Here is an 18907-nt window from a genome sequence, read left to right as displayed (position 1 = left end):
GATCCAACTGAAATTGTTGTACTTTTCGGAATGCTGCCGCATTTTGACATCAGATATCCGATGATGCCAAGATTCCTCGCAAAATATCCATTTTGGGAATAGCTAATTTGACTCACGATGATGAAGTTTCCTAAAATCTGTGAAACAATGAGCATACACAGCCTCGTCAAAGATTATGATCTAAATTAAGGCGCTGAATACACGCTTCTCAGATTCGACCATGAATATATATAAAGGCATCCACTGCAGCCATAACTCACTCTTCCAAATACCAAACAAAACATTCAACGCTACACCTTCGTCACACAAGACCGCCACAATGTGTCTCCTCGCCCTGTCTCTGCTCGCCAAGAACAAACGTCAGCCCGAACCTCTACCTTCTTACGAACAGCCATACAATCATCCAGGACCCGCGCCACAAGTACGTTCCCGGCTTGGCAGGAGAGCACGGGAGAGGAGTGAGCGATATCAATCCGATGTGAGGAATTATGGGTATGAAGTCGCGGAGAAGAATTATAAGAGGAGGGTCGCTGTTGCTACTACTGCCGCGTGAGTTCTTTGCCTAGCATGGTGGGGAGGAGAACGAGTGAGAGTGCTAATTGGTCGTAGGGTGTGTTGATTTGGTGTGTGGTGGGAAGGGATTGTGGGCGACTGATTGGGATCATTCAAAGAATGTTTGATAGACTGAAACGTCAATAAGACAAGTCCTGAAGTTAGATTGCAAAAGTGTAATTCGAGAAGTCTTAAAGTCAAACTCCCGAAATGCGACTCAACAAGCCCCAAAGTAAGATTCCTAAAATGCGACTTAAAAAGCCTTGGAGTCGGGTTTTGAAGACGCACTTTCAAAGTTTCTGATGTCAGCTTCTGATAGCCTGACTTAGATTATTTTAAAGTCAGATTCTGAAGACAGACCAGAAAATTCTGTTGTACACATCACTTCTGCCAATGTCCTGCGCAACTACCCCTTTTGATCATGAAGAACACTATTACCTGTACATCTGAAAGGAACATTGTAGCTTACGAGGTTATCCACTCAGCAAAGTATGTTGCTGTTGTATTCATCAAGTGCAACTCCCAGTTTTTACACGTGAATGTGATGTCCTTTATTCACTCCTCTTCCCGCACAAACCTTCGAATTCACTTATTAACAGGATACAAGTCACCAGCAGCACGCTAGTGACCATATGAACGCCTTCTGCACATCTTTCGCAATATATGTCAATCAAAACCCTTATTCCAATGTCATATTTCCAATTCACTCCTTTTCCCCGTACGACTCTCCAAGTTCACCTATTAATGCGATCCAGCCCACTAGAGTGGCCCTAGTAACGATATAAACGCCCTTCTGCACGTCTTTCGAAACACATACCCACCAAGAGCCGATTTTCCCTTTCATGGTGAGCCGGCGTCACCAATGCTTGGGCTTTAGACTCTAGGGCATATCCTTCTCCAAGCAGATGGTAACCATATCCTTAGATAAATAAACCGGCAATGTAAAGTTATCGTCAAAACTTTAGTGAGTTGACAACAAATAAAGTGTTGACAGCAGAATAAACATTAGTGCAATACCTTTCTGACATCATGGTTGGCGCTATCATTAGCTTCTAGTGCTACGCATATCCCTCACCAAACTACATTGTTAAACATAGTGGGCTTAGTCCCTAAGGATGAAGGTTGTATGGATTCTATATTTGGTTATTTGCTACCGAAATTCCTGACGTGTTGTCTCGATTTATAGGTTGATTTCGTGATCGAGGTGTGAAGGGGGACGGGTTGGCTATTCACCCAATATTGCCGTTCTTCTGCTGCTAAAATCACTCAAACCGTGACCAATGATACAAGACTCGTTGCTAGTGCGACGCTAGTGACGATATAAACACTTTTTGCTTCTTACACTTCCCTTATCCCAAGAGTTCGAACAAGTACCCACTGCCTCAACGATCTGAGAGCTGGTCTTCTCTTACTAACAGCTGGAAATGACGCAAGATAACCAAGTTGGAGAAGCCACCACCACTTTTATTTCGTATTTGTTTAAACTTAACTACATCATGTAATTTTCCTCGCAGTCAACAGCGAATTGATATTCATATAAGTTGACAACGATTTTCTTACTCGATATCAATAAAATTTTTTATCTTTTTGCGTCCATTGTTTTGAAAAAATTCCAATATAGACAGCAATCATTTGGTTGATTGAAGAGGGAGTGTGTAGATTAGTAGTCAGGTCGGTGGTGTTTTTTTGAGAAGCCTTGGTGAATAAAGGGCAAATAGCAAGGAAGAAAGCGTTGAATTGGCTCCTGAAAATTTGTAATTACTGTAAAGCGAATTCAGCTTCTTACCCACAGACAAGCAGCAAATATCTGACGGATTGACGAAGTAGCTTACCCTTTCTCTTAGGTTACATGGTACAATAGTAGTGAGGTATCATAAAACAGACCTTGAATAAGATACCACAAGGGTAGGCGAAGGGTAACCGGGCGAGGGTCGCGGCCCGAAATTGTTGGTGGGGGCTGAGCAAGCGAGACAAGCTGTTGCACAGCCTCTATGTATTGTGTTATATCTGCGATAATGGCTCACTTCTTCTCTTCTCGAATCTCATCTATCCACTTGCATACTTCGACACAGCTTGCGGAGTACATAAGCGGGAGAATTTATGTCTCAACAATTCGTAATAATTTGAAAGTTTCACCGAGTTCCCGATGTCTACTTGCGCTCAACAAGCCACTGCGACCGACAGCCTTGCACTGGTCAACTCTTTCTATGGCCCTGGTGTAACAGCTTGCTGGTACTTGACAGCATTCTCTTGTTTTGTATCATGGACTCTCAACTCGAGGAAACGGACGGCTGATGCGATCACCAACGATATGATCGCACTTGCCACTTTTCCGATGGTTGCTTCAGCACATATGATTACGCAGATTCGAAGCTGGTCGTCGGAGTTGTCAGCAGGCAACAATACTCCTGAACAATTGCGTGCATCGTTGGCTGCTTCTCTCCTTATTATATAGACATACCTCCAGCTTTGTAATCTCCTTATCGTACCTGGCCTGCTCGAATGCATTCCTAAGCGCGTGAGCTTCCTGACAGCATCGTGCATGTTTTGCGTCTTCTCTAAGATATACCTATATACATCTGGAATCAATGGCGAACGCACTTTTCCAGATGACTTCCTCGCGGTGATGTCGGCGCTGTTAGGTGTCGGTCTAGGTCAACTGATGGGACACTGCACTTTTTTCGTCCAAAAGAGGCAGTTTGATTCGATGGCAGACTACGACCTAACAGGACCCAGTGGGCCCATTTTGTTCATACTACCCTATATAACTGAGTGGCCCTGGTCATTGGTCATCCTCTACTCCGGTTACTCAATCTTTTTTCCCTGTTTGACTTTCCTTCCATCGAAGGGGTTTTGGCCGGAGGGAAATACTCTTCTGTCGGACAGAGAGAGATTCCTTGACTACTTCTTTCCGAGTACAGAGGCTAGTTTGACCGATCTGGATCAAGCGACTGCGCTGCTCGCTAGGATGACGATGCTTGGTTTCAGTCTATACAGCGCTGCCGATGCACATTACAGGCCATGGTGGGAGGAAGTGAGAAAGAGACGAGAAGAGATTTCAAGAGATGAAGAACGTCACATAAGCGACTTGATTCAAAGGTATCAACTAGTGGGTCGACCAGGTCGAAGCCGAGTGAAGATGGCATGAAGTTGCGAAGCTGGAATAGAACTGTGTGAACATGTGAAAACAAGTCAACGGTGAACTTAAATATTCGAGTCACAGCACAATTCATGATGCAGGATTCTGGACAAGCTTTGGAAAGGATTTTGGAGTTGTAGTGATGGCGGAAATGCGTTTCGGACTAGAGGTGTCTTGATATTGTTCCTTACTTTCTTCTAAAAGATTACCCGCAAGAGTAATGACGCTTAGGGATCTAATATTAGTCTTCTGGAGCTTTGCCTCTGCCTATGTTGAACAACATCGGAATACACAAGGGTAGAAAGTTGAGAATGTGCAGAAGAAGGGTTTCATCTAGATTATGTGCAGAAAGCTAGCTGTTTAACTCTGGAAATCTCCACAAGCTGAAGCAATCCACGTGATCCAGCCGCTCTGTGAAGCAACTCATGGCTTGGTATACAAGAATAAGATAAGCATATTGGCTTTTGTGGCAGTTTGTTCTTGTTTGGACCAATCTGCAATGGGTTTCATCACTGAAACAGAAATAATGTGTTACGAGCCTTCCATATTAAGTCTGTGCTCTTCAGGCCATCTTTTTTTCGGCTTAGCGAGACTTTTCAGCTTGGAAATGTCAAAAATCGCGACTATTACTTTAGAAAAACATAAGAACTACAAAGCAAAATTGCATGTAATATTGCATCCAAGTAACAAAATGGCCGAAGTAAACTGTAAACTAATTACTTATTTAATTTTCCGAACTTTATTCCCTATTTTCTGAGAAAACACCCTGTAGAGCATAGACTTAATATGGAAGGCTCATTACAAGACGATTCAGCATGGCTATAAGACCCGTGAGCAGGAACCTGAGTTGAAGGGAACTTCAACACTACCCAAAGCACTTATATGAATGAAAGCACAAGATGAAAGAAGCAAGAGTACTTTTGATTAAATCTCATTCCCTAAACTACAAAACTACCTAACAATAATGAAACCACAAAAGCAACGCTACAAAACAAATCCGTCCCAAACATGATGTCGTTACAAATACAAATACCTTTTCCCATCACTCATCACCCATCATTACTTCACTTCTTCCCCGTCAAACTCTCAGTAACCATACCCAATCCGAGTCCCTTCAAAATACCCTTCAATCCCAGACCACCCAACAAATTATCCAACAATCCACCCAGTCCAAGACCACTCAGTAGCCTTCCAACAAGACCCAACACACCCGCCAACAGCAGACCGACCGCTGCCAAGATCTGGCCGAGAGGCTCAGCGAGGAGACCCCACAGAGGGTTTAACTCCTTCTTTGCGTGCGGCATGCCCGCGATCTTCTTCTTGGCGTTATCAATTGTACCCGTGACATTGGTCGTGAGTTCCTTCAAGACATCGGCCAAGCGGTACTCCTCAGGCGTCGCCTCACGAGCGGCAGTCTTGTGCTTGGCGTTGGCTGCGATGCGTCCATCGGGGTCGAGACCCCGGATCACGCCGTTGGCTTCGGTGAGGATTTGAGAGCCTTGCTCGATGAGTGGTTTTACGGTGTCGACGAGCTTTTGTTCGTCGAGTTCTTCTTTCGGTTGGCGTTCTGCGGCGTCGATTGTCTGTTCATATGTTAGTATGGATAAGAGAAGGGAAAGGAGGGGGAAAACAAACCTCGGTGATCATCTTGAGGATGGGGTTTATTTTGTCGATGGATTGCTGGACGCACATTGCCATTTGGCCGGCGAGTTTCTTGTCTTGAGCGAGCTGGAGACGCTCTTCTCGCTCTTCTTCGGTCTCTTCTGGTTCCTCTGGCTCTGGCTCTGGTTCAGGCTCGACTTCTGGCTCGGGGATATCTTCGAGAAGTGTCACGTGGCCGATGACTTGGCCTTTCTGGTTGTAGACGTCTCCATCTTCGTCAATCTCCTTGCCGGAACACTTGGTGATTGTACCTTCAGTGAGCTTGGCAATGATGTCGCCATTCTCGTCAACGACGTTACCCTCTTTGTTGACCTTTCGGCCAGCGACGGGGTTGTGGGCAATCTCCTTCTCTTCTTCTTCCCAGCGTTCGGCTTTGCCGAGAGTGTTGCCGTTCTTGTCGAGCACATCTCCATCGGGGTCAACCATCTTGCCGTAAAGCTTCTTGGCATCACCTTCTGTGAGACGACCGATGATGACACCTTGCGAATCAGCGACCTTACCATCCTTGGTGACCTTGGGGTTGTCAAAGCCAGAGAAGATACCCTCCTTCTGGCCCTCGCGCTCAGACTCAGGAACAAGCTCGGCGCGACCAATGATGGTTCCGTCCTCTGCTCTCACGTTACCATCCTTGTCGCACATGCGACCAGCAAGGGACTTGGGATCACCCTGGACGAGACGGCCATAGATCTGTCCGTGAGAGTCGACGACGTTGCCAACCTTGTTGACACGCTTGCCAGCAAGAGCAGACATATCTACTTTTTCTGGCTCGGGCTCATCTTCTTCGATCCAGCGTTCTGCAACGCCGAGAACGTTGCCAATCTTATCGACAATCTCGCCATCTTTGTCGATCTTCTTGCCAACGAGACGCTTAGCATCTCCTGAGACAAGTTTACCGACAATTTGGCCCTCGAAGAGAATGTTGCCATGCTTATCGCAGATGGCGCCGGGGAAGTCCTCGAATGGAGAGTCTCCACCCTCGTCTCTATCATCCATGGGAAGGAGTTCAGCTGTGCCAATGACCTTTCCGGATTCTGACCAGATTTTGCCTTCAGCGTCACACTTTCGGCCAATAAGCTTGGCGAGAACACCGGTGACAACACGACCGAATAGCTTGCCGTTATCATCAACGACATTTCCAGCCTTGTTGACCTTCTTGCCGTCAAGAGCAGAGAGATCTTCCTTCTCTGGCTCTTCCTCGACAACTTCCTCCTCTTGGTAACGCTCAGCCTTTCCAAGAACGTTTCCGTTCTTGTCAACGACATCACCATCAGCATCGATCTTCTTGCCCTCAAGCTTCTTGGCATCGCCCTCAATCAGCTTACCAACAATCTTGCCTTCGAAGATGACATTTCCCTTAGCATCAAGAACGCTATCTGGGAAATCTTCGAATGGAGCGGAAGCCTCAGCCTCACGTTCAGCTTCGGGAAGGAGCTCAGCACGGCCAATGATCTTGCCGCTGTCGTTCCAGATGTTGCCTTCGGCATCGACCTTCTTGCCAATCAATTTCTTGACATCGCCTTCGACGAGAACACCGAATGGAGTGCCATCTGAATCGACGATCTTGCCGGCCTTGTTGACAGTCTTGCCCTTGAGGATCGAGAGGTCTGGCTTCTCAGGAATGACATTGCCTTCAGCGTCGACAGCTTCAAGGATGGGCTTTCCTTCTGAGTCGAGAACAGTCTTTCCGTCCTCATCGAGCTTCTTTTGAAGAATGTTGCCATCGGCATCAACCTTGTCCATGACAGGCTTGCCTTCTTCATCGAGAACTGTCTGACCCTCGTCATCGACCTTCTTCTGGAGAAGATTGCCTTCTTCGTCGACTGGGTTCAGGATAGGGTTACCCTCCTCATCCAAGACGGTCTGTCCCTCATCATCAACCTTCTTCTGCAAAAGATTACCATGCTCATCGAGTTGCTCCATGACGGGGTTGCCCTCTTCATCCAAGACGGTCTTTCCATCCTCATCAAGCTTCTTCTGGAGTTGGGGTTCTTCGATCAGGTTACCATCAGCATCATACTTGGCTTCCTCGATCTTCTCCATGATTGGGTTTCCTTCCTCATCAAGGACGGGCTTGCCCTCTTCGTCGAGCTTCTCGGTGACTGGCTCGCCGGCTTCGTTGAGCTTCTGCTCGATTGGGTTTCCATCCTCGTCGAGTTTTGGCTCCTCAACACCCTCTTTGACTTCGTCGAGCTTCTCCATGATTGGGTTTCCTTCCTCGTCCAACACAGGCTTGCCTTCCTCATCGAGCTTCTCTGTGATTGGCTCGCCGGCTTCGTTGAGCTTCTGCTCGATTGGGTTTCCCTCTTCATCGAGCTTTGGCACTTCGACACCTTCAATTGGGTTGCCCTCTTCGTCGAGTTTTGGTTCCTCAACACCCTCCTTGGCCTCATCAAGCTTCTCTTCGATTGGGTTACCCTCCTCATCGAGTTTGGGCTCCTCAACGCCTTCGATTGGGTTGCCTTCTTCATCTAATGGCTTGGGCTCCAACTCATTGAGCTTGTCCTCACCTTCTGGAAGTTCTGCATCCTCCTTGGTCTCGTCCAGCTTGTCGCCCGCTTCGCCCAACTTCTCCTCACCCTCAGGTAATTCACCCTCAGGGAGCTTCTCATCGACATCACCGAGCTTGGATCCAGCTCCACTGGCCTTCTCGAGCAGCTCGGGTGCGATCTCAGCTTTCCCGATTGTGCTGCCAGTCTCGGCCTTCATGTTGCCTTCTTCATCGATGTGATGGATAGCAGTACCAACAAGGTCAGTTGGCTTGCCTTCAGAAAGCTTGCCAACTGTCTCACCCTTCGCGTTGGTGATCTCGCCATTGTCTTGGACACCGAATGGTGCTGCGAGTTCTGGCTTCTCGGTATCGTCAAGGTCTGGCTTCTCGGCGCCCTCAGCTGTGTCTTTGAGTCCGCCAACGGCTGATTCTGCTTTCTCGCCAGCTTCCTTGCCAGCGTTTTCGAGGTCGGCTTTTCCAATGACATTGCCCTCTTCGTCGAGGATGTCACCTTCTTGGTCGACCATGCTGCCTTCGGGTACTTCGCTGGTAGCTTTGCCGATCACATTGCCGGAGTCGTCGATGATGTTGCCTTCATGGTCAACTGAGCCGGCTGGAACAGCTTCCTCGGTCTCATCGTCCTCTCCCTCTTCTTCCTCTCCGTCGTTTGTCTGTTCGACATTCTCGTACTCGTCTTCATCCTCCTCCTCCTCCTCTTCATCAGCAGTCTCGTGAATGCTTCTTGTCTGTGTAGCTTCGTGGACACCGCTCTCGGCTACCGATGGGGCTGGCTTGCCGACAGATGGTGTCTTGGGAGCTTTCTTTGTGGATTTAGGTGAGGCCGCAGCACTGCCTACGTTTTTCTTCTGTGGCGTGCTGGGCATTCTCTGGGTAGCGATATCCGCCATGTTGGCGAGCGTGTTCCAGAAGGATTGTGCAGTTTGGAGACCAATATGGTGGGGACTTGGGTTTCTCGAAATGATGACAAAGTGTAGTTTGTGCTGTATCTCATGTAATTATGAGACGCACTTTTTCTCGTAGTGGTTTTGTTTTGGTTGGTATGGAATGATGGGAAAAGTGCGGTTTAGTTTTTTTTCCAGAGAAGATCTGCTGAGGAATGGGTTATATCTGGAGAATGAGGGAACCGGTAACTTGCTGGTTGCTGGACAGCTCTGATGATGATGGAGCAACGACGTCATGAGGGGGGAGCTGCACTGCAGGAACCAAGACCCCTCTGACAGGGTAGAGAGCTTCGCAGAGCTAGCATCCAGGTATCTCTCTGTCTCTCTGCTGAGCTCTTACATCACCTCACAATCAAAATCATTGGGGTCATGATGCGGGAGGCCATATCGAAGGGATCCCCCTCCCTCCTTCGGCATGGGGGTGGGACGATCGGGACGCCCCATTGCACACGTTGTTTCCATGTGAAGTGGGGAGCAGTACTGTAGTGTGTAAAGCGTAGACAGGGAAGAGATCAGGTTTCGAGGACCATTGGCACAGCTGTCGACGAAACATTTGCAAGCAAAGTTGTGGGCTCGTTACAGAATGATAGACACTGGTCCAACCGAGCCGCCCTAATGATGAAGAGGGAGCTCGATCATTGGTGATCACACGCAGCCACACTTGAGGTTTGAGTGTTAACGGTGCAGTGACGATCTCGGAGTCTGTGTGTCACTGGGTGCGTGTATGGGAGAGCATCAGCACTCAATGATCCCTGACAGCCTGAAGCCTGAAGCTTGAGTCGGAAGGCGTGGAGGAAGGAGGAAGGAGAAAGGAGAAAGACAGTTGAGGCTTGACGTTGATGATCCCGCCCTACCAGGGTCTCTACGCTAAGAATATAGTGGCTTAAGTGTCTGTGGCATTTTGTGGCCCGCTGTGGCTGATCCGCCTATGCACACTAAGACCAACTTCTGTCCGGGTGGTGAAACGAACTTACCAGCACCCGGTAAATCCTTCCTTCGCCCCTCGCTACTGTACCACCACCCGTGGTACAGTAGCTGCGCACTACTACTGCCACTAGGAGCGCTAAATGACCCTTGCACGCCAAGTTCTTCCGTGGCATTTGACTTCAAGTCCCACAACATACGAAGCCCATATACGATCCAATTACGAATGCCCTCACAACACCTCAACTGGGATCATTCTTCCTCTCCCGCGTCAGCATTGGACGAATCCCCTCTTGTTTCCTTGTTTCTGTACATATGTCCATGCAGTTCTTGCGACATCAGTGGTCTGGATCATGTGTGGCGATTTCTCCCCGTTTGCTCGATGCTCGCTGCTTCATCCTGGGAGCCGTGGGATTCCCCAGCCTCAGCGTTACACAGGTGCGAGAAGTGAATCTCGTTATGACGCAAAGAGCTTGCTGCTCAGCTGTTCATGTCGTGATCTCCATCGCATTGTGCGTTTCCGATGGCTGATTGCCGTGCAGCTCGTATGAGGAAGTAAGTCAATCTTTCCAGGTATTCATGTTGGATTTATGCTGTGTAGCCTCTGTAATTACTTTCCATCTCTATGAACTTGTTTGCAGTGCAGCAAGAGGCAAAACTCGAGCCACATTCTGGACATACGATAATTCTAGTGATTAGCGACGTTCCAACAGCCACACGAGCCAGTGAAGGAGTGTCGTCAAGTGTGGCGAAGGCCATCTCGAGCCACACCGTATGTGCAAGTACGGATCAAGCCGATCACTGCATTTCCAGGTTTTCCAGCCACTAATGTGTCATAAGCTACCCCTCACATATGAGCTCCCGTGAGGCAAAGTCCAAACCCCCAGCCCAGCCGGCCCCAGCCCCAGCCCCAGAAAGTACAGTGCTGTCATCATCGTCCAAGCTCCCTGAGCTCCCGGATTTATCTCCTTTCGTATCAGAAAGTAACAAGTCCCTGCGTCAGATCATCAAGCTCGTTAAGCTCTTCACATCGATATCCTGGATATATCTATTGTAACTTCGACATCTTTTTGGCTCGTCTTTGGTCTGAAGCGTGCATACAATTACATTTCCGAGATGTCGACCCCGAAGACCCCCAAAACCCCTCTTGACGATAAGACTCCCACGACTCCAAAATCGGGATCCATCAAGAAGAAATTACCAAATGGCGACTCTCCAACATCATTGAAGAAGAAGATCCCAAAACCTCCTCAAGATGTCCCGTCGGAGGCCAAAGATGTCGCAGACAATCCATCCCCAGAACAACACTTGAAGAAAAAAAAGAAGATCCCCAAGGATGTTGGCGATAAGGTTCCCAAGGAAGTCAAAGAGCAAGCACCACAGACCCCATCTGTATCCGACATGTCCCAAGTCCCAGATGAAGCTCCGCAGACTCCCACACCTCAGCGCAAAATGATCAAGAAGAAGAAGCCTGCGCCTCCACCAGAGCCCGAGGTTCCTGAAGCTCCTCAACAGGAAGATATCAAGCAACCAGAGCCTGAAGCTCCAAAGCCTGAGGCAGTCAAGAAGAATCAACCAAATACCGCTCAAAAAGTCGATTCGCCAACCAAGAAACCACTTCTAAAGAAAAAGAAGAAGCCAGCCCCACCACCTGAGCCTGAGCCGGAACCAGAGCAAGAGGAGGAGGAAGAGGAGCCTGAACCAGAGCCAGAGCCAGTTCACGAGGAGGAATCCGAGCCCGAGGAAACCCACGAGGCCTCAGAAGAAGAGGAGGATCACGATGAGGGCAATGAAGAAGAAGACGAGGAAGAGGAAGAAGATCAAGATCACGACAATGAAAATGAGGACGAGGACGAGGGTTACGAAGAGGGAGAAGACGAGGAAGAAGGCGAAGATGACGGAGCTCCACTCGACAAAGTCCAAGACACCGCCTCCAAAGTCCCAAAACAAGCCCAAGACACAGCTTCCAAAGTCCCAAAGCAAGCCCAAGACGCAGCCGGCGATCTTCCAAACCAAGGCAAGCAAGGTCTTGACAAAGCTTCCAAGACATCCAAAGGCGCAACAGACGGCGCGCAGAAGAAGGTCAAGGGCACCACGGACGCAGCACAACAGACCACCAAAGGTGCTACCGATAAATTCGGCGGCGGTCTTCCCAACACCGATTCTCTCCCAGGCGGAGACGCTTTGGGCGGCGCGAAGGATTCAGCTACCGGTGCCCTTGGTGGCGCGCAAAAGAAAGCTGGTGGTCTGTTTGGTGGTGCTACGGATCAAGCAAATGGCCTGACAAAGAAAGCTAAGGATACAGCTGGTGGTGCGCAGAAGAGCGTTGGAGATACGGCTTCTAAAGCCAAGGACTCTGTACCCGGCGGTGATGCTTTGGGAGGCGCAACGGACACAGCTGGTGGTCTTGGAGACAAGGCCCAAGGCGCTGTAGGTGACGCCTCGGAGAAAGCTGGCGGAGTGAAAGACACAGCTGAAGGTGCCGTTGGAGGGGCCACTGACAAAGCTGGCGATGTCGCGGGCAAGGCTCAAGACACAGCTGGAGGTGCTACCGACAAGGCAAAGGGTGCTCTTGGGGATGTGGGCGACAAGGCATCTGGCGCAACAGGCGATCTTACAGACAAAGCTTCCGGAGCCACAGATGGCTTGAAAGACACCTCTAGCGGCGCAACGGATAAAGCTCAAGGTCTCGCGGGAGATGCTACATCCAAGGCTACTGAAGGCGTCAATGGAGTCAAGGATACAGCAGATTCTACAGTCAATGGCGTTAAGGACACAGCTGGTGGAGCCACAGACAAAGTTGGCGATGTGGCAGGTCAAGCTACAGACAAAGTGGGCGATGTCACAAAACTCGCAGGCAACACGGTCGATAAATCCGGCAACATCGTCGACGAACAAGGCAAAGTTCTCGGCAAGGCAACAGGAGACATCTCTTCAATAGCCGGCAAAAAAGTCAACGAAGCCGGCGAAATCGTCGACGACAAAGGCAAAGTTCTGGGCAAAGTCCAACCTCCCGACACGGAAGACACAAAAGAAAAGGCGTTGGGCAGTCTGGGGAGTCTGAGTGAGAGCGCCAGCGGCACGGTTGCGAAGCTGAACCTGCCCGAGGTGGGCAAGAGTGAGGGCGCGAAGGGGAACGGGATTGAGATCTCGGTGAAGACTACGAAAGAGGGGACTAGTTTGAGGATTTGGATCCCGGGGTTCATTTCTCAGGGATGAGTTGCGAGATGTTATGATCAGATTTCCTTTTTTTCATGGTTGATTGATATTAGTGGTTTTCTTTGTTTCGGTATCTATGTCTGATTATGTATCTTGTGAAGTAATAATGTACGCAAAAGTCTTCTCTCGTCTGAACTTCTCTTCTCTCTCCTCCCATTAGTGAGTGAGTGATATGCAGCCTCGCACTCCTGCTCTCAGCCACACACAATTTTCACATGCCTCCCACCTCCCAAACCCCTCCAATCTATCTCAATGACGTATCCTTCTCTATCAAGCGGGGCCTCGAGTGTGGCGAGGATCGATAGTGGGTAGAGCGGCGTGGCTGATGCTTCCGCGCTGATCATTTGTGGGCGAAACCCTGGTCTTACCTCTTCCCTGTCGGGTATGTCACCTCTTCCAAACATGAAATCCGGTTCTTGGATCTCGATTGCATCGAGGCCCGGGCATGGGAGTGAATTAAAGTTTTCTGGGTACGCAATGTTCCCTGCTTTTTGGGACCTTGCGGTTGTGTGGCTTGTGAGATCGAGGTGGAGAGGTACTGCCTTATGTGGGTGAGGTTATTCGGGTTTGTACAATACCGCTGTGAGATACTGGAGTTATCTTGGCACTTCTTTGAACATTTGAGATCATCTGAAGTGATTTGATACATAAACAATACTACATTGAAGAGAAAGACAGGAAGAAAGAAAGCAGATAGCCAACATGGCAATCAAAACCCTCCTGCTGTGCTTCATCCACGGCTTCAAAGGCGACGAAGAAACATTCTACCAATTCCCAGAAGTATCTCCTCTTCCTCCCCCTCTCAGACCATTCACTAACACTCTCACCAGGACCTCAAAGCAGCAGTCACCTCATCCAACCCCGACATCGCCATCGAAACCCGCGTCTACCCCAAATACGAAACTCGCGGCGACCTCGCCCTCTCCGTCGAGACCTTCAAAGAATGGCTCCAATCCCAAGTCATCACCCTCGAAACCTCTTCCACCCCGCCCAACCCCTCCGCAATCCACTCCCCTTCCGTCGCCGTGATCCTGGTCGCGCACTCCATGGGCGGTTTCGTCGCCGCCGACACGCTCTTCTCGATCCTCGACAACCGCCCCGTGTCACAAGATCCAAACGTCAAGCTCATGTTCCCGCTCATCCAAGGCGTGCTCGCGTTCGATACGCCGTATAATGGGTTGAGCCGCAGTATGTTCGCTTACGGCGCGTTTAGCCAGTATCAGAATATCTCGCAGGCGTGGAACCTCTTGAGTACCGGGACGAGCTTCTTGAGCTCCGCGGGAGCAAAATCGGCTGCTTCCAACGTAGCGAGCAACCAGCTCGCTGCCCGCGGCGCGGAATCCAAGAACTCGTGGACGAGATGGAGCGCCCTTGCTGCGCGGACGGGGACCTATGGAGCCATCATGGCGGGCGGGGTGGCGGCGTACATCCACCGCGATCAGATATTGCAGGGTCTGCGGGGCATTAATCGGGAGAACCTGGCGAAGATAAATTATAGCAATACAAGGGATGCGGTGACGAGTATTAACTACTCGGACTCGATTTCTCAGGGGTTGACGTATGTATCGAGGGAGAGTATTGGCGAGGGATTCGCGTGGATGGCGAGCCATTTGAAGTTTGTGGGCGCGTTGATGAAGACTACGCAGCTTACGACGAGATTGGAGAGGTTGAGTGAGATTGAGGGCGTCGGTGTTAGGTGTCTTTATACGAGTTTGGGGGAGAATGGGGTGTGGAGTGGTGGGTATTTTGTTCCCAAGAGGACGTTCTGTGCGGTTCCTACGGCGGCGGAGAAGGAGAAGGGGGATAAGATGAAGGAGCTTTTTATCGAGTGTCCGGATACGAAGGCGAAGGATGAGATTATGGCGCATTGTGGGATGTTTAAGAAGGACCGGAATGAGAATTATGGGAATATGTTGGACATGACGAGTCAGTTGGTTAAGGAGTGGATGCAGACTGATCCGCAGAAGGTGAAGGATGAGTGGAGGCCATCCGGGGATCAGTTGAAGAGGACCATGAGCGAGAGTAAGGTTTGGGATGATGATGGCAAGGTTTTGCAACCTCCTGGGGGAGAAGGGGATGTGGGGCAGTTGGATGCTATTTTGAAGAGTGATGAGATGCCGCAAGGGGAGGATGGTGGTGTTGATGAGAAGGAGTTGATGGAGAGAGCGGCAGGTGTACCATTACCGGTTGAAGAGGACGTTGTTGGTGAGGGTGTGCTTGGATCGAAGAGTGAGGAGGCTGAGAGTACTGGAAAGGATGCTGAGGAGAAACAAGTTGGTGGAAGTTCTCAGGAGAAAGAGGAAGCTGTTGAGAAGAAAGAAGTCAATGAAGCTCCAGCTGAGGAGAAGACTAGCGACGAAGAACAGCCTCCTATGACAGAATACGAGAAGCCGATGAAAGTCGAGAACAACCACTTAGCAGAGGAGATGGACAAAACCACTCTGAAAGACAAGCCACAAGTAACAGAGACACAAGAGCCCCAGACAGGGACAACTGCAGAGGATCCGAAACAACAAGAGGCAAGTTCAGCACCCAAAGGTACATGGATGGGAATGATCCCAGGAATGTCCTCTTCAGCCACCAAAGACGCAGAACCAGAGACCAAGACCGAGCAGCAGGAACAGCCAACCGCTGAGAAGGATGCTGCTGCGCAAAAGGGATGGATGGGATATATCCCAAGTGTTCCTTCATTCTCTGCCAAAGGTCAAGAGACCGCGAACAAGGAGGAGGGGCAGAAGGATGATACCACCGAGCAGCCAGCAGGAGAACCAAGGAAGAAGTGGTTTGGAGTTGTTTGATTTCCTTCCTCACTTTCTTACGATTCGTGTCACTTGTATGAATTTGGATGTTTTATGATGTAGACAGCGATCTTGAATTCTTGGATTATGGATATCAAATTGTAATTAGACAGATAGCAGCCAGCAAGCAAACATTAATACCCCCATCCCATTCTACAACTCTCTCCCTTCACAAAATCTCAAAATAACACAAAACCCGAAGAGAAAGAAAATGGTATCTATCCCAACCCCACACACACAAACTCAACGACTCAACAATCCCTTATCAGCAATCTTGCCAACCCCCTCTCCCAACCCGCCCTCCCCAAACTGATTCCCGACCGTCTCGCCCACGGATCGCTGAACGCCATCTACGTCCTTATTCCCCGTCACTTCGCCTTGACGTAGTGTATCTATATATTCCTCATCAGCACTTTCCCTTCCATCTTTTTATTTAAACAGAAGAGGAGGAAATCAAATACCTTTAACCCCATAACTCGTTCTATTCTCCCCAAACCACTTCAAATACGTATCCTCCACCCACCGCATCGTGGACTCGTAGTACGTGTTTCGCTTCTCCTGGTCGGGTTTTACTTGGTTGAGTTGTGAGGGGTCCATTTTGAGCTTTGTTTCTTTCTGTCGGTTCTGGTATTTGGATAAATCGCAGATGATGGTATGATGTTGTTGATACCAAACTAGCACAGTGTAGTGAAGTGTAGTGTATGTAGATCTAAGGCTCCTTTTCCAAGCGAGAATACTCCAACTAGGGAGGTGGCTGAACGCTTATACCTAACTCACTAACTTCCTCACTCACCCAAGTCACACACACACACACACAAAGAGTTGAACCTGTTTCTGCTTCCCTTCATGATTCAATCACAAGCCCACCCAGCTCACGACGATAAAAAGCTCACACACGCATGCATGCATGCATACGATGACGTCGAAAAAGTCCGGGGTTGGGTCAAGGGACAACTCCTTTTCTCCCGTAGGCGGATAAGGCGGGATGGGATGAGGCGAATACTCACCTCACATATGCACCAGCCACATCATCCTCCCCACCACCACCACCACCACCACCAAAGAGACAGGAAGTTGGAAATGTCGAGACGTGCGTGCGTGCGTGCGTGGCATTTTAGAGGGAGGTCTTGAGTGCCCGAATACAGTACGCGGAGACGGCTCGTGAGTCTGTTTGGGGGGTCAGGGATGTCGGGATCGGATCGAATGGTGGAGGGAAGGTGTGAGCCACAAGGCAGGTAGTAGGTTGTTTGGTAATGTGTGAGTGTCGTCGATCAAACGAACGAACGAATGAATGACGGAAAAGCTCTGGCCGAGGCTTGGGTTTACGGAGTTTGCTACGGTATTCTTTGGGTTGTAACTAACATTTGGTATGTTATGGGATCGCGGGGTGGTCGGCTGGGGTTGTGAGGATGGTTGGGGAGGAAGTACAAGATGAGATGTGCTTCTTGTGATGAGATCCAGAATTCTTGAAGATGAGGGTTGAATGTGAGTATTGATGTCTCTCTTGCTCAGAGAAGGCTCCCTGTTGGGAAGGGTGTTAGTAAAGTGTGATCAAGTAGTGTTGGATTCCGACGAGAAGCGCCCTTCCCTCCGCGACCGTGAGAGTAAGCCGACTTCACGATGATTTTGGGAAACGAAATTCTTTCGTACGACTGCGGGAACGCAGTCTTCGGTGAACAATATTTCAAGATTGAGCATCATTCAACAACGAAATATTCAATTTAAGCCATTCTCTTCAAGTGAGATGAGCGTATTTTCCATACGCCGCCAGCCAGTCCGATTCCTTCGCGCCTGCAATGCCCAAAACTCCGTCGCAGCCAAACCTCAAAGCACAAGATTATCTTCACATAATACAATCCCCCTTCATCATCCGAATCTCCTTCCGACTCAACTCCACCTCCATGATCCTCTTATCCAGCCCAACCTTCCCATCCAACCCATCATCATCCCAATCAAAATACAGCGCCCAAACGCCCTCCTCCTCTTCCACCACCGTGAAGCCCTCCCACCCATCCAGATTTAGGCGCCGATCAATCGGCGTCACGTTCCACGGTCCCACATGGTGTCCGATCGTATCTTTCTTCAGGCCGTATTTGACTTCGTAGGTGTCCTTGTCGACGTATATCCAGTTTAGTTGTGGCGGGTCGTCCATGATGGTCGAGACGTAGCCTTCGCCGCGGCGGCCCCAGGAGGACTCGGGGTAGGGGAAGAAGTAGCCGGCGAAGAGGTGGCCTTGCGAGGCTTCGTTGTCGTAGCCTTCGTCCGGGAGGTATTTGGATTTGGGGTTTACGTTTGTGCAGTAGAGCTGCGAAATGACAATGTCTTGTTAGAGTGCTATCCTCGGGTATGAACAACATGAATGAAGAGAAAAGGAGTCTCACCTTGTTGTTTCGTAAGACGACAGTCCCGCCGTGGATATCTCGTGCTTTGCGTGATGGGTCATGGCAAGTGACGAGGAGGTTGGCTTTGCGACTTCTATGTTTCTCTCTCGAGTTCTGCTTCTTGCCTTGTTGGACGGCTTCCGTGGTGCCGATAATGGCAGGACACGCTGCGATGGAAGTGATTATACCCAACGGCATGATGAAATACTTCACTTAAACGCGAGGTAGTTTAGTGGCAGTATTAACAGAATCGTCAAATGTTGATGTAGATCTAGTGTCAGAACGTTTCGAGATGCTTCAATCTCACTCCAGCCTTGTGAAGCTTCGAAAGCTTTCGACATGACATCACCCTTAAGCTGTCACCCCGACATTGAAAGGGGTCTCAGGGTCCTTCAGGCAATCTGAATGGTGCCTTGCATCACCACAGCGATGCTACGTGCCGTTTGACGTGGATGTGATTTTCACTCATCCCAAACCATAGTTTACTATGCCGACGTATCACTAGGCAATCTCGCCCACCATCGAGCTCAAACACTCCCAGCCACGAATAAAGACTTTGTGTGATTTGCCGTATCTCGACATCATGAACTGTGGTCTGCTAGGATACTCCATCAAGCGAAGGCAAGAGGATGCGAATGCTTTGCGAAGCCCATTGTCTAGACCAAAGTGGGTATCAAGTGTGGACACTCACCCCTGGTCAACTAATCTGGGGCCGATGCGGAAAGTCAGAAACTCAGACCAAACTCTGGTGATCGCTCCACCGCGTGGGTCTAACAACAGGA

General features: G+C 49.5%; 6 protein-coding genes across 6 annotated transcripts; 3 read left to right on the top strand and 3 right to left on the bottom strand.

Moving 5' to 3' along the window:
• Positions 1 to 2934: 2934 nt before the first annotated feature.
• LY89DRAFT_358775 (uncharacterized protein) lies at positions 2935 to 4035 on the top strand. The gene has a single exon (XM_018206980.1). The coding sequence runs from the start codon at positions 3095 to 3097 to the stop codon at positions 3698 to 3700; it is 606 nt and encodes a 201-aa protein (XP_018061938.1). The 5' UTR covers positions 2935 to 3094; the 3' UTR covers positions 3701 to 4035.
• A 590-nt stretch (positions 4036 to 4625) lies between these two features.
• LY89DRAFT_660352 (uncharacterized protein) lies at positions 4626 to 8368 on the bottom strand (the record flags this gene model as incomplete). Its single annotated transcript, XM_018212547.1, has 3 exons — positions 4626 to 5274; positions 5327 to 7009; positions 7682 to 8368. The coding sequence occupies 3 exons, from the start codon at positions 8366 to 8368 to the stop codon at positions 4756 to 4758; spliced, it is 2889 nt and encodes a 962-aa protein (XP_018061937.1). The 3' UTR covers positions 4626 to 4755.
• Positions 8369 to 10843: 2475 nt separating this feature from the next.
• Positions 10844 to 12946, top strand: LY89DRAFT_742810 (uncharacterized protein; the record flags this gene model as incomplete). Its single annotated transcript, XM_018220878.1, has 1 exon — positions 10844 to 12946. The coding sequence occupies one exon, from the start codon at positions 10844 to 10846 to the stop codon at positions 12944 to 12946; it is 2103 nt and encodes a 700-aa protein (XP_018061936.1).
• Positions 12947 to 13502: 556 nt separating this feature from the next.
• Positions 13503 to 15744, top strand: LY89DRAFT_789653 (uncharacterized protein; the record flags this gene model as incomplete). The annotated part of the gene is made up of 2 exons (XM_018223283.1): positions 13503 to 13726; positions 13777 to 15744. The coding sequence occupies exons 1-2, from the start codon at positions 13649 to 13651 to the stop codon at positions 15742 to 15744; spliced, it is 2046 nt and encodes a 681-aa protein (XP_018061935.1). The 5' UTR covers positions 13503 to 13648.
• Positions 15745 to 15800: 56 nt separating this feature from the next.
• On the bottom strand, positions 15801 to 16785 carry LY89DRAFT_691664 (uncharacterized protein). Its single transcript, XM_018216381.1, has 2 exons — positions 16206 to 16785; positions 15801 to 16136 (listed from the first exon to the last, which is right to left on the bottom strand). The coding sequence occupies exons 1-2, from the start codon at positions 16339 to 16341 to the stop codon at positions 15988 to 15990; spliced, it is 285 nt and encodes a 94-aa protein (XP_018061934.1). The 5' UTR covers positions 16342 to 16785; the 3' UTR covers positions 15801 to 15987.
• Positions 16786 to 17411: 626 nt separating this feature from the next.
• Positions 17412 to 18730, bottom strand: LY89DRAFT_691663 (uncharacterized protein). Its single transcript, XM_018216380.1, has 2 exons — positions 18126 to 18730; positions 17412 to 18049 (listed from the first exon to the last, which is right to left on the bottom strand). Exons 1-2 carry the CDS (start codon positions 18321 to 18323, stop codon positions 17588 to 17590), a joined length of 660 nt encoding a protein of 219 aa, XP_018061933.1. The 5' UTR covers positions 18324 to 18730; the 3' UTR covers positions 17412 to 17587.
• Between the last annotated feature and the right edge of the window lie 177 nt (positions 18731 to 18907).

The sequence above is a fragment of the Mollisia scopiformis genome, assembly GCF_001500285.1.
Source record: "Mollisia scopiformis unplaced genomic scaffold LY89scaffold_36, whole genome shotgun sequence".
NCBI classification, from domain to species: domain Eukaryota; kingdom Fungi; phylum Ascomycota; class Leotiomycetes; order Helotiales; family Mollisiaceae; genus Mollisia; species Mollisia scopiformis.
This window is presented reverse-complemented; position numbering and strand designations above follow the sequence as displayed.

What these genes read in the sequence shown, in the direction of transcription:
- LY89DRAFT_358775 (XM_018206980.1), top strand. Translation starts at nt 3,095, where the DNA reads ATGTTTTGCGTCTTCTCTAAGATATACCTATATACATCTGGAATCAAT.
- LY89DRAFT_691664 (XM_018216381.1), bottom strand. Translation starts at nt 16,341, where the DNA reads ATGGACCCCTCACAACTCAACCAAGTAAAACCCGACCAGGAGAAGCGA. An exon ending in AACGAGTTATGGGGTTAAAG is followed by an intron (nt 16,137 to 16,205) that starts GTATTTGATTTC and finishes AGGAATATATAG; the next exon opens with ATACACTACGTCAAGGCGAA.
- LY89DRAFT_691663 (XM_018216380.1), bottom strand. Translation starts at nt 18,323, where the DNA reads ATGCCGTTGGGTATAATCACTTCCATCGCAGCGTGTCCTGCCATTATC. An exon ending in TCGTCTTACGAAACAACAAG is followed by an intron (nt 18,050 to 18,125) that starts GTGAGACTCCTT and finishes GTCATTTCGCAG; the next exon opens with CTCTACTGCACAAACGTAAA.